Source organism: Suricata suricatta, chromosome 5 (genome assembly GCF_006229205.1).
Source record: "Suricata suricatta isolate VVHF042 chromosome 5, meerkat_22Aug2017_6uvM2_HiC, whole genome shotgun sequence".
Classification (NCBI taxonomy): Eukaryota; Metazoa; Chordata; class Mammalia; order Carnivora; family Herpestidae; genus Suricata; species Suricata suricatta.
In genome coordinates this window covers 67,703,337-67,730,361 of record NC_043704.1, presented here as the reverse complement: position 1 = coordinate 67,730,361, position 27,025 = coordinate 67,703,337, and the positions used below count along the sequence as shown (strand labels likewise).

At 41.4% G+C, this 27,025-nt stretch overlaps 1 protein-coding gene across 4 annotated transcripts in view; it reads left to right on the top strand.

Annotated features, from left to right (window-relative positions):
- PARP9 (poly(ADP-ribose) polymerase family member 9) overlaps nt 1-27,025 on the top strand; it is a 34,199-nt gene that overhangs the window by 2,378 nt on the left and 4,796 nt on the right. For 2 of the 4 annotated variants that reach the window (XM_029939427.1, XM_029939428.1), the window contains exons 2-10: nt 1,531-1,640; nt 2,628-2,661; nt 4,510-5,354; nt 8,622-8,849; nt 10,739-10,957; nt 15,326-15,386; nt 19,283-19,663; nt 23,884-24,020; nt 25,062-25,236. In XM_029939427.1, the coding sequence (XP_029795287.1) occupies nt 1,563-1,640; nt 2,628-2,661; nt 4,510-5,354; nt 8,622-8,849; nt 10,739-10,957; nt 15,326-15,386; nt 19,283-19,663; nt 23,884-24,020; nt 25,062-25,236 (2,158 nt within the window). In that variant the 5' untranslated portion in view covers nt 1,531-1,562. The remainder of the gene's footprint in view (nt 1-1,530; nt 1,641-2,627; nt 2,662-4,509; nt 5,355-8,621; nt 8,850-10,738; nt 10,958-15,325; nt 15,387-19,282; nt 19,664-23,883; nt 24,021-25,061; nt 25,237-27,025) is intronic. The other 2 variants (XM_029939429.1, XM_029939430.1) reach the window with 2 other exon arrangements.

Below are 27,025 nucleotides of genomic sequence, written 5' to 3'. Positions count from 1 at the left end.
CACTCCCACTGCCAAGTCTATCCCTAGGTCAAGAAAATCCCTAGGTCTGAAGGAAAAGTAACTACAACAGCATCTAAAGCAAAAGCCACTAGAAGCCCATAGCTAGGCAGACACGGAAGCCATCCTTCTTTTGTGAAAACAGCAGTGCCCTCTAAAGGCAAAAATGTGTCTTGTCTTTGCATTTTAGGATTCTAGTGGACCTGCTGCTTTTCCTGACTCTTAAGAATGACTAGTGCTAGGGGGCGCCTTGGTGGTGCAGTCAGTTAAGCATCTAACTTCCCCTCAGTCGTGATCTCCTGGTTTGTGAGTTCGAGCCCCATATCAAGTTGTGTGCTGACAGCTCAGAGCCTGGAGCCTGCTTCAGATTCTGGGTCTCCCTCTCTCTCTCTGCCCTTTGCCTGGCTCTTGCTCTCCTTCATAAATAAATAGATAAATGAACAAATAAAAGAATGATAGTTCTGTATTGCTATCAACAGTGCCATCATTTCAGGGGCCTGAAGGCAACTATGTGGGCAACAAAGGCAGGCAAGTGTATCTTCAAGCATTTTCATCATCATTCTAATGTTTTTTTTTAATTTATTATTGAGACAGAGAGACACAGAGCGTGAGTGAGGGAGGGACAGGAAAAGAGGGAGACACGGAATTCAAAGCAGGCTCCAGGCTCTGAGCTGTCAGCACAGAGCCTGATGCAGGGCTTGAACCTACAAACTGTGAGATCATGACCTTAGCCGAAGTTGGACGCTCAACTGACTGAGCCACCCAGGCGCCCCTCATCATCATTCTAAAACTTGCCAGTCTTTAATTCCTCCCTGTTAGAGGGACAATCTTTAATATATGTTTTTGCACAATTTCTAATTTTTTATCCAGACATTCTCCACAATATTTTTTTAAGTCTTATTTATTTATTTTGAGAGAGAGCACAAGTGAGTGAGGGGCAGAGAGTGAGAGAATCCCAAGCAGGCTCCACCCTGTCAGCGCAGAGCCCAAAGCAGGACTTGATCTCACAACTGTGAGATCATGACCTGAGCCTGACATTCTGCTTTGTAATGTGATCAAGGATATTTATCACAAACTCAGTAACACATACTCTTTGCCGGCACAAGCACAATTTATTCTTTATTCAGATACCCTTCAGGGGTCTTCACGCACTTGTTAAGTCCAGTTTTTACTCATTTTTTTTTCTTGTGAATGCCGTGCTCAATCCTACCTCTTGATTTCATCCTCCTCTCCTAGATATGTAAAAGCTTGCTCCATCTTTCACGCCTGGCTCTGCCCTTGCCTCCTCCCATAAAGCTCTCCCTGCTCAAGTCCGCATAGCTTTTTTCTTTCCCTGAACTGCCGGGAAGGCTTCAGCTGGAAGGATAGAAGGGGAACAGCACAACAGCAGTGAAAACAATGCGTGCATCTTCACCAATGAAGTTAAAAACTACTTAAGATCAGAAATCATATTTAGTCTTCCTGTGGTGTATTCTTACCAAATTCCCTGAGAAACTAGTCAATGCTTATTGCATCATTTTTATTCATTCCTAGAAGCAGGCAACCATATTTGGAATGACAAGTTTATGCTTGGAAACACAAAACAGAGTATAAAGTTAAAGACCCCAGGGACCTGGAGGATGGACTTTTCCAAGGTAAAAAGTGTAAGTATCTACACATGATGAACCTTGATCAATCAGCACATGAATAGCTCCTCCTGTAACAGAACCCTGGGGTCTTTAGTTCTGCATGGCATTCTTCTTTGGTTTTAATAGCCCGATGAAAGTTTTTACCTTGCACTGGGTGAAAGATAGGAAATCAAGAATGCGCTAATGTGAGCAGCAGAGTCAACATGAGGATGGGTATTTTGGTTTTTTTGTTTGTTTTTTTAGTAGGCTCCATACCTAGCATGGAGCTCAACGCAGGGCTTGAAATCATGACTTTGAGATCAAGACCTGAGCTGAGATCAAGAGTCAGATGCTTAACCCACTGAGCCACCCAGGTGTCCCAAGGATGGGTGATTTTTTTTTTTTTTAAATGTCATCTCGGTATCATTTTGATTCTATCTACTCATTCAGCCATTCTGCCTTTGCAGGATGAGGTGGGGAAGATGTGGGTAGGAATGGGGAAGGTGGAAGGAATGAAAAATCAGACTAGAGAAAAGGCACCTAATGTCTTTAAACTGAAGATTCTATGTTCAGGCTTGTGTCCTGAAAAGAATAATTGAAAGTGGGTCCTTACCGGTAGGTGGGGAGGTGTAGCCGATGAGGTTCACGTGCCCATGTCTCCTGTTTTGTCTAGTGAAAGCCCACAAGCCTTTGGAGATTGGAGGCCTGTCTGAGAGTTTGGGGTCATTTTGGTCATGACCTTTGGACCTTTTCAAGTGTTAATCTCCAATCCTTCATCTCACCCTGAATTAGAAGTTCACTGGCCTTCAGAGAAGTAGGATAGGCTCAGTGTTTGCTGGGACATTTAGTATTTCAGGTATATCATGTACTCAGATTAAACAAACAAACACATGTTCCCCTTCCCCCTCAAACCCAGTGCTTTTTGCAGGGTTTTTGTTGCAATGTGTTTATTAGGCTGTACTTGTTATCAGTAATTCTGTAGTCATTTATTTGCGATTTTAAAAAACATTTTATTTATCACAGGGTTCTGGAGCAGCGGCTTACAGTGAGAAATCAGGTAGGATCACCTCACTCTTGTTTCAGAGGATCTCTGCATAGGTCTTTCCTCCTTGGAGAAAGGGGAATATAGAGGCAGAGTGTCTCCCTTCCCCAGGTGCTCACATGTGTGAGGACATCATGGTGACCCAGCACTGCCTCAGGGGGGAGACTGCTTCAGGGACAGCATGACACCAGCAGGCGTATTCCCTTACTGCTCCCACTGATCCTTTGCTTTGCCCACCAGATGTGAGACTCTTCTGACCACAGCCCTAGAGCCGATATTGGCCAGAAGAAGTGACCCACTGATTGTTTTTTTTGTTTTTTGGGGGGTTTTTTGCTTAACAAGTTGTATGAACCAAATGGAACCTGCCTAATCACAGGAGTGGCCCACCTGAGATTTTTGACCAAAGCACAGGCCACCTTGATTTGACTACTCATTTGCTACTTCTTTTGGATCATTTAGGCCACCAGAGATCTTTCTAGGTGGCTCAGATTAGAAATAGGAGTTGAAGTAAAATGTAATTACTTACTATTTTGTCTGTTTTGGGACACACAGTTTTTTCGCATCTCTGAAATAGGGCTACTCCCCATCAGTCAGTAGAGTGCCTTGGCGTACTGGCATCATTGGTCCCCTCTCCGTGGCATATGATAATGATGCCTTAGGCTCCATGAAATGCAGTGTCACAGGTTGGTTTCTCTAGGAAGCAGAAACTGAGATGGAGTTAGGGGTACACAAGATTTCTGTGAAAGAAAAAGGGGAGAAACCGGATTTGGTGATGGAGCCATCAGACTATAATGAAAGCCTGGCAGAGCTCTGCCCGCCTGAGAGTACCCATGACAGAAGCCCTATGTTGAACGTACTTAAATGGTTGATGGGTGCCACACTGAGGACAGTATGACCTTGGCCGGAAAGCTGAACTGGACCCTGAGGGGCTAACAACTAGACGCTGTTACTTTACCATTCTCCCCGCTTCATAACTGCACTGAAGGTGGGGAGGGGTCCAAGCAGCACATCTTATTTGCCACATAAAATACTCTTAGTTTTAATTCCAGCAGAACTGTGCCATGAAAGAAGAGTATGATGAAGAATCATTTACTGTAGCACTATCGGTGCTCCATGCACTTGCTGGACCACGCCCCCACAGGAGCATGCTCAACCAGTGACTGACAGGAGTTGGATAAATATGCCACCAGTTTTTACCCCCCTCTGGGGGTAGAACTCTGAGACACATGATGTGCACTGCCCCCTAGTGGAGCAAAACTTCATTGGCTTTGTAACACACCCTTTATTCATTTCCTTCCTTGTCAGGTCTTACTTCCTTTCCCATTCCACCCTCCCCGTCCTCACCCACCCCTGGTGTTTTCTAAGATCACCTCCCAAATAAACTTACACTAAAATCCTCATCACAGAGTCTGCTTATAAAATAACCCAAAATGAGACACTGATGAAAGCGAACAAGTTATGAACAAAGCCTCCATATATATTTGACTCATAATTACATCCTTTCCCATACATAGGCCTTAAGCATGGGTGTTCCCAGCGTCACCATTTTTACATAGATTTTAAAAATTCGGAAGTCCCCATGCACATAGTTTTCTCACCACCATCTCTGTAGCATACCATTTACTGAGTACTTACTGTTTGCCAGACACAAAACTAAATACTTTATAGGTGACCTGACATGAAAAACTCTTGTATATCCTTGGTCTAATCACATGTCTGGGTGAAAAGGAGAACCAAGAAGGGGGCAAGAGGAAGTTCATCTCTTTTGCACATGGGAAGCTCAGTGTTCTGGTGTGAGGTGGAATTATATTATTTGCAAAGGAACCCTTGTTCGTTTATTTTTTATTTTCTCTCCCTTTCCAGAGCCTGCCACTCTTGAAGACTTTGGTTGGGCAATTCCCATTAATCACAATGCCTTCACAATTTTAAAAAATAATGAGAATCAGCTGTGTGAAATCCTTCAGAATAAATTTGACTGTATCTGTACCCTAGTCTCTGCATCCCCAGAAGATAACAGTGAGTCTCTGCAAGTCTTCAGAGAAATGCTCATTCCTGGGCTGGAGTTATCTGTTTGGAGGGATGACCTCACCAGACATGTTGTTGATGTTGTGGTGAACGCAGCCAATGAAGAACTGATTCACGCGGGCGGCCTGGCCCACGCCCTGGTGAAAGCTGGAGGCCCTGAAATCCAGGAGAGGAGCAGAGAGATTATTTCCAGATGTGGTAAAGTACCAACTGGTAAAATAGCTCTCACAGGAGCAGGGAGACTTCCCTGCAAGTTAATTATCCACGCTGTTGGGCCTCGGTGGCTGGCGAAAGATCCTCAGAGATGTATCGGTAAGCTGCAGGAGGCCATTAGAAATATTCTGGATTATGTCACCTCACCCCAGTCACACATTGAGACAATAGCAATTCCAGCCCTGAGCTCTGGGATTTTCCAGTTCCCTCTGGATTTGTGTACACACACCATTGTAGAAACTATCAGTATTTATTTCCAAAGGAAGCAACTGGCTGGTGATTTGAAAGAAATTCACCTCGTAAGCAATGAGCAACCTACTGTTGTTGCCTTTAAAAATGCTTCTGAAGGAATCCTAAGGGTGAACAAGCTGGGATCCTGTGTGAGTCAAGAAGCCACCGCACCTGCCAATACGATTACTGTAAACAGTGTGACTCTCCAGATTGTCCAGGGCTACATTGAACAGCAGGAGGTGAGTCTTTGTTTCTGTTCTCTTGCACTGTCAAAGGAGATCCCTGGTTACCGGCCAAGCATTTTTTTTTAATGTTTGTTGCTTATTTTGAGAAAGAAACAAGTGGGGATGGGGAGCACAAACGGGAGAGGGGCAGAGAGAGAGGGAGAGAGAGAATCATGTGGAGCCTGACTCAGGGCTCAAATTCATGGGCTATGAGATCATGACCTAAGCCCAAATCAAGAGTCCAAGGCTTAACTAACTGAACCACTCAGGTGCCGCAGTATTTTTCTTAATATACACTATTTCAGATGCTGTTTAGAAAGCATCTTGGTAAGGCTCAGAGTACGAACTTCAGAGACAGTCAGTCCCTCTGGATTTGAATGCTAGCTTTGCCATTTGCTAATTGGGTGATCTGAATCAAGTTAATTTATCTTTTGGTCCTTGGTCTCCTCATCTGTAAAATGAGAATAATAATAGCACTTATATCTTAGAGCTGAAGTCAATACAGATAAAATGCTTAGAATAGAGTTTGTCACATGATAACTATTTATGGTTATCATTGCTATTATTCTTAGGTATGTGAAGAAATAGAACAATCTTTGATTCCAAGGAACTTAAAATCTATTATACTTTTTTTAAATGTTTATTTATTTTGAGGGAGAGAGAGTGTGAGCAGGGAAGAGGCAGAGAGAGAGGGAGACAGAAAATCCCAAGCAGGCCCCACACTCAGCCCAGAGCCTGATACGGGGCTACATCTCACAACCACAAGATCAAGACCTGAGCCCAAATCGAGAGTCAGGTGTTTGACTGAGTCACCCAGGTGCCCCTATTATCTTCTTTTTATGTAAGAAAAAAATTCTCTATTTGAAAACTCCCACTGGGAAAACAAACCGTCTAAAGATTTCTGAAGCGCCCTGTCATTAGTAAACAAAAAAGTCTTAATGCAAAATAGATGCATAATATTTAAAAGTATGTAAATTTGTGACAAAAGTATAGTAGACCAAGAAAGATTACTTCAGGAGACATGAGTTTTAAATCTAATCTCAAGTGGCAGCCTGGCTGGTTAGAATGACTTGATCAGAGAGACACAGAAGTGGTGACATACTGCAAATAAATAATGGACTGGACAAGTCAGGACCAGTCAGGAGATCTGGGTAAAGCTGTAAGTTGGATATTTAGTATACTGCTCTGTGTCAGGGGTTGTGGAGAATACAGAGGGTAACTTAGCATTTAGCCAGGGTTCATTGGCCACAAAGGTGAGGGTCCCGGCAAGGAGGAGAGAGAATCAGGGTAACCATGAACTTGCGTATTTCTGGGTTAGTGCAGCTTCCCTGCTGGGCAGAGCACCTTTTAAGGATGGGGATCATGACTTCTTCATCTCTGTGGCCCCAGGACCCTGGGCATGCATGCATCTAGGTGTTCAGAAAATTATTGATGAAAAAGTTAAGGGGGCAGCAGGGAAGAGGAAGAGAAAGAATATAAAGCTATATTCTTTTTATTTCTAATCAGTGATGTCACACTTAAATTTCTCCTTTTGCCACCATCAAATAGACTTAATGATAAGTGGAAAAATACCAGGAATTGCCAGTAAGACAATTAGAAAAGAAGAATGAGGGGACCCACGCAACAAGATGAAACATTTATTCAATATGTCATTAATATGCCACTTAAAAATTTTTTTAAGCTTATTTATTTTGAGAGAAACGGAGACAACGTGAGCAGGGGAGGGGCAGAGAGAGAGGGAAAGAGAAAGAAGCCCAAGCAGTCTCTGACTGTCATGCAGAGCCTGACACAGGGCTTGAATTCACAAAATGGGGAGATCATGACCTGCACTGAAACTCAGAGTGGGATGCCTTACCAACTGAGCCACCCAGGTGCCCCATTAATATGCCACTTTATAAGTAAAGTGGAGGGGCGCCTGAGTGACTCAGTCAGTTGAGCTCCTGGCTTCGGCTCAGGTCATGATCTCGTGGTTTGTGGGTTCAAGCCCCACGTCAAGCTCTGATCTGACAGTTCAGAGCCTGGAGCCTGTCTTCAGATTCTGTGTCTCCCTCTCTCTCTGATCCTCCTCTTCTCACACACTCTCTCTCTCTCAAAAATAAATAAAGCATTAAAAAAATTTTTTTAATAAAATTAAAGTGGAGATATACTAGTTGTATAGCTTACCCCTTTGTGTTTACTTTTATTTTTATAAAAGTAAAATTTTATTCTATTTACTTATTGCCAGCAGCATTAAGAACTTTAAAATGTTTAAAGGGTGCCAGTGCCCACAGATGGGAAATTCCGATCGCACTTTCAAAGTAAGGCATTCATTAACCTCCATAAGTACCTGGGTTGCCCGCAAAAGGAGCCAAAGCCATCAGGGTGATTTAGGAGGACTTCAGCATGAGCGAAAAGAAGGTCGCCCCCACCCCCGTCGCACAGCTCTAAGGGGATTTTACTGAAAGTACAGACCACGTGTCTGTGCAGCTCATTGCTGAAAAAGGACAGATGAAGAACTGGTAAGAGCGGTTGCCCGTAGGACAGGGGGGTGAGTGGGACATCCGAGGAGCCCAGCACCAGGAAGGCCTATTTCCACTGCAGACTTTTTTCATCTCATTTGTACTTTCTTCATCCATGTACTGCTTACCTTAAAAACATCAGGGGATGCCTGGTGGCTCAGCTGGTTAAGTGGCCGACATCCATTCAGGTTATGATCTCACAGGTTTGTGAGTTCGAGCCCTGCATTGAGCTCTTTGCTGCTAGGCTGGAGCCTGCTTCAGATTCTGTGTCTCCCTCTCCCTCTGCCCCTCCCCTGCTCACACTCTGTCTCTCTCAAAAATAAATAAATGTTTAAAAAATTTTTAAGATAAATAAAAACAACAGGAGGTAGAAATTTGATGAGAAATTTTATTTCCAATCTCTTTAAAACAGAAAATTCATACAAAAATAGCAAAAAGTGGTGACAGTGGGGCAGGGAATGAAACCATTTCTTGAAAAAAGTTAAAGCGAATCACAGGGAGTGCTCAGACTCTTGGAATATGGGGGGTAGAGGGCAGCAAGGGGCTGACAGATGTTTGCAATAAAAATTTTATCATCCACACACTTTACCAAATTTCTGAATTGGACAAATGGACTTATGGCAATCAGGTAGTCATTCTTTGGACTTATGAGTTTCTACCATTAAATGATATTTTGTGAATTTAGGATCTCCCGCAGTATTTTTAAAAGCTCCTCAGCAAAATAAAGATTTAAGAAAGAGTAATTTAACAATGACGCCTGTCCATTATGTTTTTTTCTTTTCAGACCGATGTAATTGTTAATTCTGTTTATCCACACTATGGTCTTAAGTTCGGACCTGTGTCGACATCAATTTTACAACAAGCAGGAGAAGAAATAGAATTGGAATATTACCAAAAAATTACTGAGACATTTCAAGAGTCTCAGGTGGTACTGATCACAAAAGGATTTAAATTGTCCTGTCGATATGTATACCATGTGTTATGGCATTCAAGCGGTCTCCAACTAACTACGGTAAGTGCAAAATAAGTTTGTCTTTGCGTTTTCCATAGTCTTGGTAGTTCTTCTCTGGATTTCCATCATGTCGTTACCTTTATGAAACGTCGTTAAGTGGGATAGTCCTCATTTTCTACCACCCTGAAATATGGAAAAGGTGTTGTCACAAGTTATCTTAAGAAGTTTAATTTAAGGGGTGCCTGCGGGGGTGCCTGGGTGACTCAGTCTGTTAAGTGTCCGGCTTCAGCTCAGGTCATGATCTCATGGTTTGTGGGTTCAAGCCCTGCGTCGGGCTCTATGCTGACAGCTAGCTCAGAGCCTGGAGCCTGCCTCAGAGTCTGTGTCTCCCTCTCTCTCTGACCCTCCCCTGCTCACACCGTCTCTCTCTGTCTCAAAAATAAATAAAAAACAACAACAAAAATAATTTAAGGGGTGCCTGGGTGACTTAGTTGGTTAGGTGTCTGACTTTGGTTCAGGTTATGATCTCATGGTTCATGGGTTTCGGCCCCTCCTTGGGCTCTGTGCTGACAGTTCAGAGCCTGAAGCCTGCTCTGGATTCTGTGTCTCCTTCTCCCTGCTTGTGCTCTCTCTCTCTGTCTCTCTCTTTCAAAGATAAATAAAATTAACAAAGATTAAAAGAAGTTTAATTTAAAATATTACCTAACCCATGTCTAGATTGTAAGTGAGCAAATAAACGTGGAAAGAGCACAGCTCCCTCAGTCTACACACTCACCACACCATGACCCTGTTGGCCTTTTCCTAAGAGGGCCTGGAATTCAGCTTCTCCGTATTTCCCTCCATCTGTTAAATGCCAGAAGGATCTGGGATTTCCCTTCCAGCATTATTCCAGGTAAATCTATTACCTAAAGTATCTTCCCACCTATGCCTGCAATGGAGATTGGCTTTCTGGCCAACTCTTCACTGGAGGCACATAAAATGTACACATTAAAGAGTAGGGGCATGGGGTGCCTGGGTGGCTCAGTTGGTTGAACCTCCAACTCTTGATTTCACCTCAGGTCAGTATCTCAAGGTTCATGGGTTCAAGTCCCCCATCGGGCTCTGTGCTAATAGTGTGGAACCTGTTTGGTATTCTCTCTTTCCCTCTCTCTCTGCTGCTCCCCTATGCACATGCGCTCGCTCGCTCTCTCTCTCTCTCTCTCTCTCTCTCTCTCTCACTCTGTGTGTGTGTGTGTGTGTTTTTCTTTCTTTCTCTCTCTAAAATAAATAAATACATTTTAAAGAGTAGGGGGGACTTGCTCAGATGTGGAGAGAGGCAAACAGTCCTTTTCTCTGACTTTATTCTGTCACCATTTCTGATCTTCTTTGACTAAGAGCCTACTAATCCCAAATCGGTCCTCCAGTCTACCTTTCAGTTTTCTGAGGCTCTTTCACAAACAACCTTCCTGTACTAGTATTTAGTCTGGATGTTGAAATATTGATGGAAAGTTTAAATCTGCCAAATATATTAGCACTTTTAGAGGAGAAATTATATAGGACATTGGGACATATCTTAAAGACGTTGGATAAAGCTGCTTGCTTATTTTACCCTCTGTCTCCTTTATTAAATTCCAAGAGCTCTTTGTTTTGACCTGGAAGTGGCAAGTAAGTGGGGACCCACTGATGGTTGGCTCTCTGACCTCGGGAGATGGGCAAGGCTACATAAACTGGGAGAAATCACGGTGCCCAAATGTCCTGAAGAGGATAAAACAGACCCTGAATTACTTCTGTTTCTCATCATCGAACCTCATGGCTGCAATAGGTTCCCCATGGAGTGGGGTCTTTCCTGCTCTGAGGAGCCATGGACATGATCCTGAGGGGGAATGGGAGTCAGCATTGTAAAATATGGGGGAATCAAGGGGTAAGTGAAGTTTAATTTTGACTCAAAGGCTGATCTGTTTCCCCTACAGATGCTGGGCATTGCAGTGAAGGAATGTTTGGAGAAATGCCTTGAATTAAATAGAAGTTCCATTTCCTTTCCTGCCCTTGGGACTGGAAGCATTGGTATAAGGAAGAATACAGCAGCTGAGATTATGTTTAATAAAGTTTTAATGTTTGCCAAATGCCACTCGAAAAAGCAATTAACTGTAAAGTTTGTGATCTTTCCAGAAGAACTGGAGACATATAATGTAAGTTAATATTTTAGAAATGTCTTAGAGTTCATTCATTCATTCAATAGCATCTGTTTAATATCTCCCATGAAGACATGAGCTAAGCACCTGTACAACACAATGAACTTCTAACTTGGTGAATTTAGTTACTTTAAATTGCCCACCTCTGACCTAGTAAAGAAAGTCTTTCTAGGAGCTGTCTTTACACTGCTGCTTAACTTCCCTCTTTTCCTCTGTTGGCCTTTACCCTTTCCTCTGCTCCTCAAAGGTCAGCGACCTTCTAGTTTCTAGTCTCTGCTCCTCTCTCTTCTCTCTCCAAGAGCACAAGTATTCTTACAATTTCCACCATAACTTCTGCAAACTCCTGTCTTCTGAGCCACCTTCAGACCCATACACCTAACCCTCTCTCATTTCCACTGGATTATTGATTGTCAACTTAAATCCAACATATTTAAAACAAATTCTTTGTCTTCTTCTCTCCAATCAACTTTTTTGGGCAAGTTAGTTTACTTTTCTGTGCCTCAATTTCCTTATCTTTAAAGTGGGATAATAGGGACACCTGGCTAGCTTAGCTGGTAGAGCATGCGACGCTTGATCTCAGGGTCATGAGTTCAAGTCCCACTTTGGGCATAGAGCTTATTTGAAAAAAAAGAAAAAGTAAAATAAAGTGGGAATAATAACTACCCTCCTACGGAGCTGTTGTGAGCATTACATGAGTGTATACACATAAGACACTTAGAACGGTACCTGGCATACAGGTGAGCCCTCCACGAAGCTCAGCTGTTGTAAGGAGCCGTGACACGCTGAATGTTGAACTGTACACTAAGTTAATGACTCATTTGTTATCTTTTTTACCCAATTAGATTATAAGTTCTTTCTCGGCACTGGTATATTCGGCAACTCATGTCCTTGGTACTGTCCCCATATTCAGTCTGTTGTTTCTTAAATTCTGTGTAGGTGACCTCCAAGGGAAGTCTTGTGTTCTGATACAGAAGGGAGGGATGTGTGTAGGGAGTGTGTCCATGGGTCTGAGTGCAGAGATCTGTATGTCCAGCTTCCTTCGTTTTCACTTCAGCTCAGCTTTTGTTTTAGAGTGGCCAGATTAGGTGAGTTTCTAACCTGTGAAAAGGTCCCTGGTATATTCAGCATAAATAGTACATAGTGCTGTGCTGTTGTACCTTTGAAGTACTGTCTCTGTGCTTTATTCTCGCTTAGCTGGCACTTTGCGAAGAGACTGTTATGATGTTAAGGAAGAATAAAAAAAGAAGTGAAATAAGATACAGGAACTTAAAATAGGTTTTCAAGACATGTTTTTTGATTCTGCCAATAGCAACATTTAAGTGCTAGTGCAATTTCCCAGGCGTGTGTCTGGGTTTTGGGTATAAAGGGCCTTGCTCAATTCTGGCAGGGAGAGTGGGCTCTGAACACTGGTCCTCTGACGGCTTCTACCTCCCAGCCTGTCTCCATGTGGGTGGTTGCCATTTTATCTCCCCCTACAAGAAAACGAACTTATTCTTATTCTAGCTTGTTCTTTCCTGGAACAAATATAAAGGTTCTTATTTTTTTTGCTGCCTGACTAGACACAGGGAGGTTTGTAGCATTTGCTGATATTCATTGCTGACTTCAAGCTGTGAATGTGACATCGCTGAAGGCAGAGTTGGGAGGGGATGTTCACAGCGAGCTCTCGTGAGTGAATGTCAGCCCTAGTACACCATCGTCTCATCCACAGCTGACCTGCAAGGTGGCAGAGCGCTACCCACTGCCGTCGCTTGCCTTCCAGACAAAATGAATCATCCTGTCTTTTAAATGAAATTCCCCCTGAAAGCAGAGCACTATCAGTGGGCCCAGATAAATGCCCTAAGCACATCCCTGAATTGCTCATTAAGTATCATTGCCCTACAAGGGGAATTAACTGCATCTAGAAAAGAAGGTTCATTCCCTTCAATACACAAACAAGAATGTACATGGCAGTTCGAAAAAAAAATATAGAGCGATCAACCACAATTTGAGAGCTGTCCTAAGGATTAATAATAAAAGTAGCTGTCATGTATTGCAATAGGTAGGTATTATGCTAAGGAGAGGCTGTCTCGTTTTATCCTCTCCTCAGTCCTATGATGAAGCCATGATTATCATCTCCATTTTACAGAAGGGAAAACATACAAAAGGGTTAACATGCACACAGCTAGGCAAGCGGCAAACCGAGATTCCATCCTGGGTCTGTCTCACCTCAAAGACTGTATGTTCTTTTTTTTTTTTAATTTTTAATGTTTTTTATTTATTTTTAAGAGACAGAGAGAGACAGTACGAGCAGGGGAGGGTCAGAGAGAGAGGGAGACACAGAATCCGAAGCAGGCTCCAGGGACTGAGCTGTCAGCACAGAGCCCAAAGCAGGGCTCGAACCCACGAACTGTGAGATCATGACCTGAGCCAAAGCTGGATGCTTAACTGACTGAGCCACCCAGGTGCCCCAAAAGCCTGTATGTTCTTAACCACTAGACAAAAACACAGAGAAAATAACGTGAGAAAAGATACGTCTTCCAGCTTTGTGACTCAAACAAAAGGAGTATCCTACGTAGTAATTCATATTATACCCTGAACGTTGATCATTCCTTTAGGTTTTTGTCAATATTATAACCTTGTGGGAGTATGACATGTGTAGACCCATATATATAAACCTCTGGCCATCTGATGAGCATGCATTTTCTTTCTAAGTAAGCCTTTCAATGAGGGATGTGTTTTCAGAAAGAGCAGAGGGCAACTTACACAGTTTCTTATAGGAGGCATTACTTTGGCAAGGTCCCTGCATTCCAGAGAACGGATTTGTCAGACATGTCGAGTTGACCTGACTCAAGAAGATCAACCAATACCGAACTTCCAATAAAATGATACTTACAGTCACACACTTAAGAAATTTCCGATTTGTGAATGACAGTGAGTAAGTGACTCCCCAGCTGACTGAAATACTTGTATCCACTAGTATTTCATGATGAAAAGGTTTACTGGATGGAACTGAGTATCTATAAAAGTTGATAGTCATTCTTTTGGCTATTTAACAAATATTTATAGTATATCTACCTGGTGCCAGCGATCTGTCTCAGAATAAGGAATGCCTTCTCTAGGCCCATGCTGCTGACATCCTTCACCTTAGGCGCTATGGACAGTTGCTGCAGCTCTGAATCTGCCAGATTCTTGCTGCCTGGGTCCGCTTTTCCAAACCACTCACAGGACCATCTGCTTGTCATTCATACTTTCTATGTTATTGATATTGACTAAGTAACAGTTTTCTTTCACACTTAATTCAAAAGCCTTATCTAGTTGGTCTAACTCTGTAATACATCTTGACTTTTTTTTATTATTATTTTCGAGAGAGAGAGAGAGAGAGCATGAGTGCGGGGGAAAGGGGCAAATGGAGAAGGGAGAGAATCTCTAGCAGGCTCCACACTTAGTGCAGAGTTAGATGCGGGGCTTAATCCCACGATCCTGGGATCATGACCTTTGCTGAAATCACAAGTCAGATGCTCAACCAACTGAGCCACCCAGGTGCCCTACATTCTGATATTTAAAATGACTTTTGGAGAGAGATGGTTTTATTCATTTTACATACGACAGATGCTATTCATATATTTATCAGCAGATGGTGTTATCCCAAGCCAAATGTAATCTTTACCTCATTATTTACCATCTTTCGAATGAAGTAATTACTGCCAGTTGAATCAACTTTAGATAAGGAAGACGCTGGGTAGTGGCTCCAAACCCTTGCAGAGATTAGTTTTTTCAAAAAGACATCATGTTAAAGGATCGGCATGGCAACACACACACTAATTTTTGTCTATAGAATCATATAATAATAATTAAAACAATAGCTAACATACATTGAATGCTTACTATTTGCCAGTAGAGTTTTAAGCACCTTACAAAATTTGATCATTTATTCAGTCTACAGACAAAGCTTGGTGTGTGTATACTTCTAAAAAATGAATTTATGTTTTATTAATGATAAGAGCCTCTCCCTGTGTGGGTCTTCTTGAGTGATACATCCACAGCTTTAATTCAGTGTCTGACATGCAAGAAGCTTGTAGAATAAATGAATGATTCTATTTTGCCTTGGGATACACATTCTTCTTTTTTTATACCAGATTTTGGTTTTCTTTCTGGTTTTTCTATTCTTATTTCCCCAAGATATTCTAATAGATTGTGGAATGCATATTTGGTGCTGGGATTGCTCTTCCCTAGGACTTACCAAAAGGCCACTTTAGATTTGTGGCGGTGGGAATGGGGGGTGACAGAGTGGATGAGGTCAGGCGTTGTATTTGCAGGGAGAAGGAGGGATTTTGATGACAGTGACTAGAAGCCCCACTTATGACTCTGCTGTTTTGCTTCTTACAGGCTTTCAGTGCCGAGATGGCAAGGATTAAGTCCCAGATGTGGGGTTTCAATAACTACGGAGGTGAGTAAGAAATTCACACCCACTGGAGGCTCATTCTCTTCTTTATCATCTGAACTAATGGAAGGGAGAAGAAAAAGAAATAAGCCAAATATATTTGACTATGCTCCTGCTTGGATACCAACCTGCTTTATATCTAATCATGCTTCTATTTTTGCTCAGTCCAGTGTCATGATATGAATAGAGCGAGGCTGAGTCACAGTGGGCCTTCCACAGTGTGGGTGGTCCGTTCATAGACAGCTGTCTATAGTTTTTCCCTAAGGAAAAGTCCTGCCCTTCGTAAGATGTTAAGCCAGCTACTCTTTCTGCTCCAAATGGGGTTACATCTAAATGGGGATACTCATTAGTCGTTCTAGAAAACATATCTCAGTAATACCAAATAGTAAGAAATGGATTAACCTGATGCTACCCAAACTTGAGTAATCACAGAGATCATAACAGAAACTTCAAACAAACAAACAAACAAACAAACAAACAAAAATATGTATAGGCCCCAAATCTGTAGATTCTGATTCCTGGAGCTCTGGGTCTGGGCCAAGCATGTATATTTTTCAATGGCCCCCTAGTCAATTTTGCTGCTGAACTAGGTTTGTCACGGGATTAAACGAATCCTGTTGGTGTTAGAGAAGGATGAACTTTGTCTTCTAACTCCTTTTCTTCAGTGAAATTGGAGCTGATGGAGTTGGATTTGCTGCATGACAGCTAGGAAGTATGCTTTGGAAATAGTACACATCCACAGTATTCTAGAAATGGTATTTCTACAGAATTCTATAAATGTTAAAAACACTAGATATTCAGCCAGCAATAGACACTGTCAGACTGTTTCCCAGGAGGGTCACAATGGTTTGCTTCCACCCTTTAACAGAAGGGTTCGCTTCTGGGTGTGCCGTGGTCCAGCGGTCCTGGAAATGAAGACCTGGATACTTGGAGCGCTGTGGTCTGTAGCCTCTTAAGAACCTGCTTATTTATCTGTAAAATGATGATAACGACAGACTTTGTGAGGATAATTGGAGAGTCTGTATGTAAAAATATTCTGTAAATGCAAAGCATTAAATGAAGGCCACAGAATAACATACAAGAGGATGGTGGCCCAGAGCAGGGAGAGGTTGCTTCTGACCTGAAGGGATCAAGAATGGCTTCTTGGACAAGCGGTTCTAAGTTAGGCTTTGAGGACGGCAGATTTTCAATGGCGAGAGCTGTGGTATGAGGCACCCAAAGTGAAGAAAACCCACAGAAGCAAACAAATGCAGTGCTTATGTGGGGAACTGCACTGAATCTAGGGAAGGTAGCTAGGAGTTTTAGGTGAGGATAATATGGAAAAGGAATATACAAATGTCTCTGTGTTATTAGTCTGAATAATAGGGTCAGGTGTCACCAGTTATTTCCGTAATTTTTGAGGACATCCATAAAAGAATTATGGCAGCACAGGACAATAACTGACATCAAAATGGGTTAATGGTGCTGATCTCAGGTTATCAAAGAAAAGTTAAACAAGGAAGGCAGGAAAACGTGTTTTCTTTAGAAATATTTAAGTAATAAACTAAATAAGTAACTTCACTAATAAATATTTAACTAATGTGTTTTGGTGCTAGAAGATTATCCTTTAGTGATCTTAACAAATAGTTACCCAGAAGAACAATTCCTCCCCCTCTGCCACGCCCCCTCCCGCAATGATGGATAAATGAAGTATCACTATGTGTTTCTTCTATATTCTCCTAAAAAGTACACTGAGAATCCAAGAACAAGGGTTAAAAACAAACAAGCTCCTATGCCTCTAATTTAAGAAGTCTTGTCACTTCTATAGTCTAAAACATTGAATTTTATTTTTACTCAGAGGAAGCCATCCTCCATCTCTCACTCCTAGTCTATCTTGGTTCTATTTCATAGTTCCTGGTACCACCCAACTGTTATATAAGGGGGAAATATGCTAATCACTGCTACCAACCTGGGATCACTTCTGGGGTGGCAGACTGCCCATACCTACTAGCTCCATGACCACCACTTACAAGTCCTGTAGCCAGGGGAAAGTTGCTTAATAACTCTGAACAAGTTTCCTTATTCGTAAGATGGGGCTGTTAATAGTACCTGTCCATAGGATTGCGAGGAGTGAACAAAATAATTTATGTGAAGCACTTAGAACAATGCTTAGAACATAATAAACGGTCAATATACTTTTCCTCTTCAAAATATGTTTTTGAGATTCTAACGAATAGCTGAAGTTGACTCCTTTTAATGCTATAATAATATTCCATGGTTGAAGAGCATTTGAGTCATTTCCAGTTTTTTGCTGTTACAAACGAGAATGTGAACTCTCTTGGACATATCTCCTGATACACACATGCAACAATTTCTTTACAAAATATAATTGTAGGAGGGGTTGTTCCAGTTTTGCATCCATGACGAATATATACAGGAGTCCCAGTGGCTCTACATCTTTCTCCAAACTTGGTATTTTCAGGCTTATGAATTTTTGCTAATCTGGTGGGTAATTTTTCATATTGCTGATTATCAGTGGAGATGTGCATCTTTTCACACATATATGGGTCCTTTGTGTTTCCTTTTTTGTGAGATCTTTTCCCCGGCTGGCTACTAGGTTCTTTCTTTTTCTGGATAATTTGAGAGAATTCTTTATACATTCTAGATACTGCTTCAGGTTTGAATTTACTTTCGGCTAGTCCATTGCTCCCTGACTTTTTTTTTTTTTCAGTTTGGGTTCAGAGTCACTCTAATCCATCGGAGATTCTTCTTTATATATATCTTTGCTTCTAATGGAGGGAGGGTTGTAGAGAGGGCTACACATGGGAAGGTTGGAATCAAGTTCCATAATGTTTTCTGCTGGGATATATCTTGTCGCGCAGTAGGAAATGCTATGCTTTAGATTCTATGGAGGTGTAAAATGGCCTGTTCCATGCAGGTAAGATAGAAAAAGGAATCCCAGGTAGTGGAATTACGAGTATTTTTTCCTTTTATTATACTTGGATAATTTTCTAATTTTTCAAAAATAAATGTACTATTTTTACAATCAGAAATACTCATATTTTTCCAAAAAGATTTTTCACTCTTTAAGTTCTATAGCTTTCAGAGATGTTTGATTTCAAATGTGGTAATAGCAAGAGATTAAGGAAAATCCCAGTCAGCAGGAAATAAAGGCATACCTCATTTCTCTGCACTTCACAGATGCTGTGTGGTTTTTGTTTTGTTTTGTCTTACAAATTGAAGATTTGTGGTAACCCTGCATCTAGCAAGTCAGTTGGTACCATTTTTCCAACAGCATTTGCTCACTTTGTGTCTCTAAATCACATTGTGATGATTCTCACATTTCAAACTTTTTCATTCTTAGTATGTTTGTTACAGTGATCTGTGATCAGGGATTATGACTCACTGGAGGCGCAGATGATGGTTATCAGTTTTTAGCAACAAAGTATTCTTTTAATTAGGGTATTTACATTGTTTTATAGACAATGTACACTTAATAGACTATAGTGTAAACATAACTTGTATATGCACTGGGAACCTAAATACTCATTTGACTAACTTTATTGCAAATTCACTTTAGTGCGGTGGTCTGGAATCCAAACTGCATATATATCTCTAATAGTTGGTTAACATCCAGGGTGATATCACCAGGTGGACTCATCTGTGAATTGACAAATGCAAGAGTAGCAGCAAGGCAGGAGAAAGCCAACCCCTTACAAGCTCCACTGTTCTCAAGGAGACTGTAAACCACACATCAGGTTTCCTTTGTATGCAGCACAGCTCTAAAGTAGGCCGGTAAATGAAGCTGCTGCCGTTGGCAAAGGTCACGATACCCTCGGGGCAAATATTGATATAAGGGGTTTTGTTCTGCTCTGGTGTAAAGTCCACCTGCTTTCTGTGGTTGTTCACGATAGTCTTTTCAGTCCCCCAGTGGACCAGAGAGGAGAAAAGAGAAAATGGGCTCAAAACTGAATCTCCTGCCATCAGGCTGAGGGGATGCAACATAGAAAAGTTGGAGGAGGCCCAAACATGGATCCAAAGGATACTGAACCTTCACGACCACCACATCATTGAAAATAGTCATATCTTCTACCTTGGGAAAAGGGAACATGACATTTTGACTCAGCTCCAGAATAACTTAAGGGTCTCTATCTCAGAGATCATCAGTCCGGAAAAGGTAATTTTAGAGATTAAAGGAGCCCAAGCTAACCTCATTGAGGTGGTTATGAACATTGAGCATATGCTGTGTGAAGTTCAAGAGGAAATGGCAAGAAAAAAGGAGCTAGCCCTTTGGAGCTGGTTAGGTGAGTACCTTTCAATTAAGTTGAAAAGTCAGCTCTCCCAACTGTTCCTTCTTATGGGTGTGAGTGCGCCTCTACATCTGTGGGGCAGAGGGAGCATGGAAGAGCGAGCAACATGCTGCTTCTGTGTTAAGCCATCAAGTTTTGTAATTGTTTTTTGGCTCTCTTTCCAGCAGCGAGGTTAATTAGGAAATCAACACACACACACACACACGCACACACACGCACACGTGCGTGTGTGATTGGATTTACTTATGATGAAATGGATTGCCTAAGAAGCAGTTAAATGGAAAGCCGAGGATAACACAAGCCCAGGCACTGGGAAAAAAGTACATCCCTAATTCTACAAATGGAGCATTCAAATTTTGAAAGACACATTACACTTGATTAATTCCTTTGAGTTTTATTGCATTTATGTATTTGTTGCTAGCAGCATTAGGAACCCTAAAATTACTTTGAGCTCTCTCACCAAAGTAAATTATTCATTCTTACTGTGAAGAACACTCAGCGGGGCAGAATTCATCATGATGACTGAATTTGGGTCCAGAGATATCTTTTAAACATAGCTCTAGAGCTAACTAACCATTGAAAATGCCACCTTGGGAAACAGAGGCTTATTCATTCATTTATTTGATTAAAGTATATTGTATCCATGATATGTGCCAAGCATTGTGCTAGGTGCTGGGAATACAGTGATAAGATGGACATTATTTCTACTCAAATCTAATTAAGGATACTGAGAAGCAAGCAGGTTAGTTCTGAAAGAGGAGGGTGAAAGTGCTCTGGGAGCACCTCAGAGAGGCACTCTGATATTGCGACTTATAAGATATATTTGGCCATTCAGATGATACAAATATATGGTCATATATATTTGGTCTTTGTCCACATTTCTGGCTTACAACTCTCAAAGCCCTAGAATTTCCTAAGTGTCGAGAGTGATAAAGGTGTCTTTTGTTATGTTATTGAAGTGACTGGACACCAAACCTGGTGGTTGGAGGATTGGAACTTTCAGCGGTCCCCTCCCCAACGTCTGGGGGAGGGGCTGGAGGTTGAATCAGCTGCCATTGGCCAATGATTTAATCAGCTGTGACTATGTATAGACTTAAATAAAAACCCAGAAGAACAGGTTCAGAGAACTTGCAGGTCGGTGAGCACGTGGAGAGCATATAAAAGTTGCATATAGGGAGAGTGGCTTGCTAGGAGGGAGCATGGAAACTCCACACCCTATCCCCATTCTTGCCTTATGCATCTTTTCCATTTGGCTATTCCTGAATAATATCCCTGCATAATAAACCAATAATCTAGTAAGTATAATGTTCCTCCGAATTCAGAAAATTGAACCTGCAGAGATGTTTCACCAGCCAGTTAAAAGTACAGGTAACAACCTGGACTTGCAAATAGTGCCTAAAATGCACTATTTCCATGGAAAAAGTCATTGGAATCTCCAGTTTGTAGCTAGTCAGTCAGAAGCACAGGTAACAGCCTGGCTTTCAACTGGTGTCGTGTGTGTGTGTGTGTGTGTGTGTGTGTGTGTGTGTGTGTGTGTTGAAGAGCAGTCTTGTAGGACTGAACCCCTAACCTGTGGAATCTGATGCTATTGTTGGTTAGATAGTAGCACAATTGCTTGATTGTACTTATGGGAAACCCTTCTACACAGAAAGACTTTGGAATTGGTCTCAGAATACCAATTTAGGCACTTAACCTGGACTTGGGAGGTCAAGGGAAGGCTTCTCAGAGGAGGTGTCATAAATAGAGAATGAAGAATAAGTGTAGAGGTGCCTGGGTGTCTTAGTTGAATGTAGAGCTCTTGATTTCAGGTCAGGCCATGATCTCATGGTTGTGAGATCAGGCTGTGCATTGGGCTCTGCGCTAGGCATGGAGTCTGCTTGAGATTTCTCTCTCTCTCTTCTCCCTCTGTTCCTCCTCTGCTCTGTCTCTCTCTCAAAAAAAAAAAAAGAAGAAGTAGAAATTAGTAAGGTAAAGAAACTTTCCAAGCAATCAGACCATAGCAGGGTCTAGATTATGAAAGACTTTATAAATCACATGGAAGAGTTCAGAGTTTTTCTTGAAACAAATGGGGAGCCTTGAAGGATTTTAAGCAAAGATAAGCTCAGACTTATATTCTAGAAAGATCACCATAATGTTGATGTGTTTGGTACAACAATTCAGATGTGAAATTTCAAAGGACACCTTATTTTCACTTGTGTTTGTCAAAATAATTCAGGCAGACATGGTCAAAGTGAGTGGGGTATACAGTAAATGTTGTACCCACATTCCCCAGAAGAACCAGTGTCAAAGAATATGCACAAAAATAATACACAAGGATGAGACTTATGATATCTACTTAGTTTGAAATGTAATGACTATGGGTATTTAAATAGACACCGATACTTCCCAAGAGAACAAGAGGCAAAAAAAACACTGGCCTATAAAACTTATGGCATTACTTTAAACTAACTGCATTCATAAGGTTGACCTACTCTCCCAGCAGTTGGCAATTTAGTCATGTAAGTCCCATGTTCTGCTGCAAGTTGGCATTTTAGATAGTTGATGACTAAGCATATTACTCCACAGCAGTATTTCAGAGTTTCCTACAGACTCACCCTCTCTTAATCAGATTAAGACCTTCATTAACAAAATGGATAATTTTCAGTGAGTTATTACTACAAGGAACATCAACTATCCATCCGAACAATAAAATTTAAATAATAGAAGTTAGGTATTTCCTCTTTTATGCTGCTTTTTAAATCCTTCCTGGTGAGTGCTTCTGAGGTGCCCAACCTAAGGCCAGGCATGTAATAGGAGTTCAGTAAATGTTTGCTGAACTCAAGTGAACTGAATTCTATTACTATACCTTATTATGTGAGCTATTGCTCTTGAGATTTAATTTACAATCTCTTCCTTTGAGATTTCCTGGGTTTGGAGTTTCTCTGCTATGAAATTTTGTCTTTCCTGCTCTTCAGATTTATAACCTGGCCCCTCTAGTGAATTTCTTTGGCTTTATCATCTCCTTTTTTGTGGTTAAATTGAGACCACTCAATTAAATAATGTGCTGGGAATTTTGTCATTTTTGTACACTTAGATTTAAGTCAAACTGAAAATAAACGGAAAGAAAAGAAGTTTTTTTGTCGGGGGGTAGGGGTTCCGTTTGTCCATCCGTACATTTTTTCCAATAGGGAGTTGCTAGGCAAGAACAGGTTGTCCCTTGAATTTAAAAAGGAAGGTAAGAAAGTTAAGGGAGAAGGAAAAAAGGAAGAAAAAAAGAAAAAAAGGAAGGAAGGGAGGAAAGACAGGACACCATAGACTCAATCTCCAAATTTAAAAAAATCTTTTTTTAAAATATTTATTTATTTTTGAGAGAGAGAGAGAGAGAAAGTATGAGCAGGGGAGGGTCAGAGAGAGAGAGGGAGACACAGAATCAAAAGCAGGCTCCAGGTTCTGAGCTGACAGCACAGAGCCCAGTGCAGGGCTCGAACCCATGAACTGTGAGATCATGACTTGAGCTGAAGTCCACTGCTTAACCTATTGAGCCACCCAGGCACCCTGAATCTCCAAATTTTGATCTTTGTGGTTAGGTGGCATATTAGTGATATATGTACCGAGTATTCTGCCTTGCTACTTACAGAAAGCACTGATGAAAGACAGGTTTATACTCTTGGATGTGTACCTGTTGGCTGTGTGATATTGGGCAAGTCACTTAATTTCCCTGAGTTTCAATTTCCTTACTTGTAAAAGCGTGTTAATTATAATTATTTCAGTGGTTGTGTAATAATGCTCAACTGAGGTTGAGATATGAAATCTTTTTGAGAATCTTGAAGTTTTATGTAAATGACATACTATTTTTCATCATTTCTTAATGTTTTGTTACCCCTGTGTCTTTTTGTTGATGAGCGTCCTGGCTAGAAATATAAACATTTCCTATTGGCAACACAATTATATATCATCATTACAACATTGATGGGGGAAGTATATACTAATGCTCTTTTTTCTCATGCCCTCAGTCTCATACCAAATCATGTGAGGACAAATTTATTAGCACCCTCTTTTATCCTACGATTTCTCACTATAGGACACTCACCTTGCATGCCTAAACATTTAAGGCATACAGTTTAAACTGGCTAATTGATTCCTTTAAATTCTATAATTTGTTTCATTACATTTCTTTACAAACCTTTTTCATCTCACAGAGTATTGAGACCAAGTTTTATGTTACTCACTTTTAGGACAAGGGACTGATTGGCAACCAAAAAACCAGGACGAAATGAAAAGGACTACATTTCTGAAATGCCCAAAGCTTTTGAGTGAGGAAATTCAGGATCAGAAGAAACAGTTTGAAAGCTGTGGTTTGCGGGTTATAAAGGTATACTTACTTAAGGGAAGGATTTGACCTGTCGTAGTTCTGTAACCAAAAGAAGAACTCACCTGCCTGTGACTCTAAGCCAGCTGCTCATTGACCCGGAACCCTAGGATTAGGACTGAAAGTGGGGCAGGGATGGGCACCAGGAAGTAGAAATGATATCAGGGAGTATAGAAGCATTGATCAAGATTTGAGGGAAAGTTATCTATTTTGAAGCAAAATGAAAGAAATGAAATAGCATATACCACGCTGTATATTTTTCAACATTTTATTTATTTTTGAGAGACAGAGAGAGACAGACCACAAGCAGGGAAGGGACAGAGTGCAAGGGAGACACAGTATCAGAAGCAGGATCCAGGCTCTGTGCTGATAGAGCAGAGCTCAATCTCACGAACTGTGAGATCATGACCTGAGCTGAAGTCGGTGCCCCAGGTGCCCCTCCACACGGTATTATAATTGTTTACCTACTTTTATCTCTCGCTACAGTTTGGGCTCTTAAGAAGGCCAAGAATGGGGGCGCCTGGGTGGCTCAGTTGGTTAAGCGTCCGGCTTCTGGCTTCAGCTCAGGTCATGATCTCATGGTTCATGGGTTCGAGGCTAGCTCAGAGCCTGGAGCCTGCTTCAGATTCTGTGTCTCCCTCTCTCTCTGCCCCTCCCCTGCTCGTGCTCTCTCTCTCTCTCTCTGTCTCTCAAAAATAAATAAAAAAACATTTTTAAAAAATTAAAAAAAAAAGAAGGCCAAGAATGTGTAAACATTGTTGGCCATTTCATTACCAGTGCCTGGCACATAGTGAGTGCTCAGTGAATATTTGTTAAATGGATTTATCAAAGAGGGGACACGGAATTTTGAAGGGACAGAAGTCAAAGTAGGAGAGGGTTGGGGTTTGGAGAGAGTCTTTAAAAACTTAATATAAAAAGAAAATGCCTGCAAAGTAATATGCACATAAAGGCCTTTATCTTTGAAGTGGAGTATCAGGCACTTGAAATAGTGGCTCTCACTCTTTTTTTCAGTGTTTTCAGTTTTTCATATCCTTGGATTCATAGGTGGAGGAAATTGACAATGCAGTTCTCATGGCTATTTTCCAAAGAAAGAAGAAAATGGTGGAAGGAAGAACACATCGGAAGCCTGTGAGCCACAGGCTGTTTCAGCAAGTTCCTTACCAGTTCTGTGAAGCAGTGTGCAGAGTTGGCTTCCAAAGAATGTATTCAGTGCCCTGTGGTAGGTGTTAGCCTCTCATCATAGGGGGTTGGGGGGGAATTGGGGGGTTGTACCTGGGATTTAGTAGTAAAGTTATTAGCAAAGGGTCATATTTTTTATTTTTCCTTCATATGTTTTATTGTCGATGGGGTTAATGTTGATGAAAGTGAGCAGTAAGATCTACAGTTCACTGTTTTTCTCTTTTCTGTGGTCACGTGTTTTATCTGCAGAGCGCACCCTGAAGCTGGGGTTTTTTTTTTTGGCTTATTTCCACAAAATTATTATCAACATTACCATACCTCATCCCTTAATCAAAAGGGCACTTTCCTGAACTTCATAAAGTGGCTCTTTTCTCTTCCATCTTCTTCATTTCCTATAGCCTGCTAGTGAATGAATTAGAGATCTGGCAGGTGAGGTAAATAACATCTTAAGATTCTTTTCAGCGATGGGACTTCTATGTGTAGCTTCCATGTCTCTTTGCAGTTGTACAAAAATATTGCATACTTAAGTGCTGTTTTATTCCCTTCAGATCTGTCCAAAGGAGCCTAAGAAGTTTAGTCACAATCATGGAGGAGGCCTAGGGATGCGGTTTGGTTTTGCCTAATCTATTGACTATGTTCTTAATCTTTACCTTTCAAAATATATAGCCTGATCCTTGCTGTGAAGCTAACTCCAACTCTTGATTTCTAGAAAGTAAAGGGTCTAGAAATCATCTTCTCTTTTCCTCAGAGAGAACGTAAGCAATACCCGGAGTAAAAATTGAACTTCCTGGGGATAAAATCTCATAAATGAATCCCCACCAAAGAGTCTTTGAATATAACCAGAAAAATGATATTGGCAAAGTCTTAAAAATTCACAACAACCATTTGCTCCTAAACCCAGCGTAACTGGCCTTCTCTCAACTCCCCCTCCCTTCCCTGCCTAAACGATTCTCACTAAGACCATCACTTTCCACCTGTTTTTCAAATCTAGGAGTTCCTTCTTTTCGGTCCTGTGGCAGACACTCTAATTGCCTACTTGACATCTGTGTACATCTTTCTTCCTAAAAGACACACACACCACCTCCCAAGGAAGACAGCCTTCACATCTCATCTTGTCTTATCATCAGCTTCAAATCTGGAAAGTCCTCTCTTAAAGCATAAAAGCAAAGTAATTGCCCTAACCCACTCATTTTATAATGAGAGGAGAAGGAGCAGAAAAACTCCCAATTTCTAGGGGCACCTGGGTGACGCAGGCAGTTAAGCATTAACTCTTGATTTCAGCTCAGGTCATGATCTCACATGGTGAGTTTGAACCTTGCATCAGACTCTGCACCGAGCACGGAGCCTGCTTGGAATTCTCTCTCTCCTTCTCTCTTTGCCATTCTCTCTCTCTCTAACAAAATAAATGAACTTAAAAATAAATACCCTCCCATTTCTAAAGGGTAGAAAGAAAGCCACTCGTCCATACCACTTGCTGCTGGATAGGCACAGAGAGGACTTTATTGTGGGAGTGGATCAAGACCCTTGTTTTGCATGCTGGGAAGAATCTTCCATAGGCATTGCCACCCTTTGTCATCTCTAGGCCCACTCCCTGTCAGGGGTCCATGGATTGCCTCAGGGACTAGAGTGCTCTCTGGCTACTGACAGCCAGGCTTGCAGTTTCTTCAGCAAAATGGTTCCTTTAAAATCTCAGCAGGCATGAAATCTGTTTGCTTCTGGTCAAGTTTGTGTCTTTTTTTTTTTTTTTCTGTCCTTGACGGAATGTATTAAATAAGCAAACACCACCAACAAGCAAAACAAGTACTACAGTGTAAAAATATTTAAAAAAA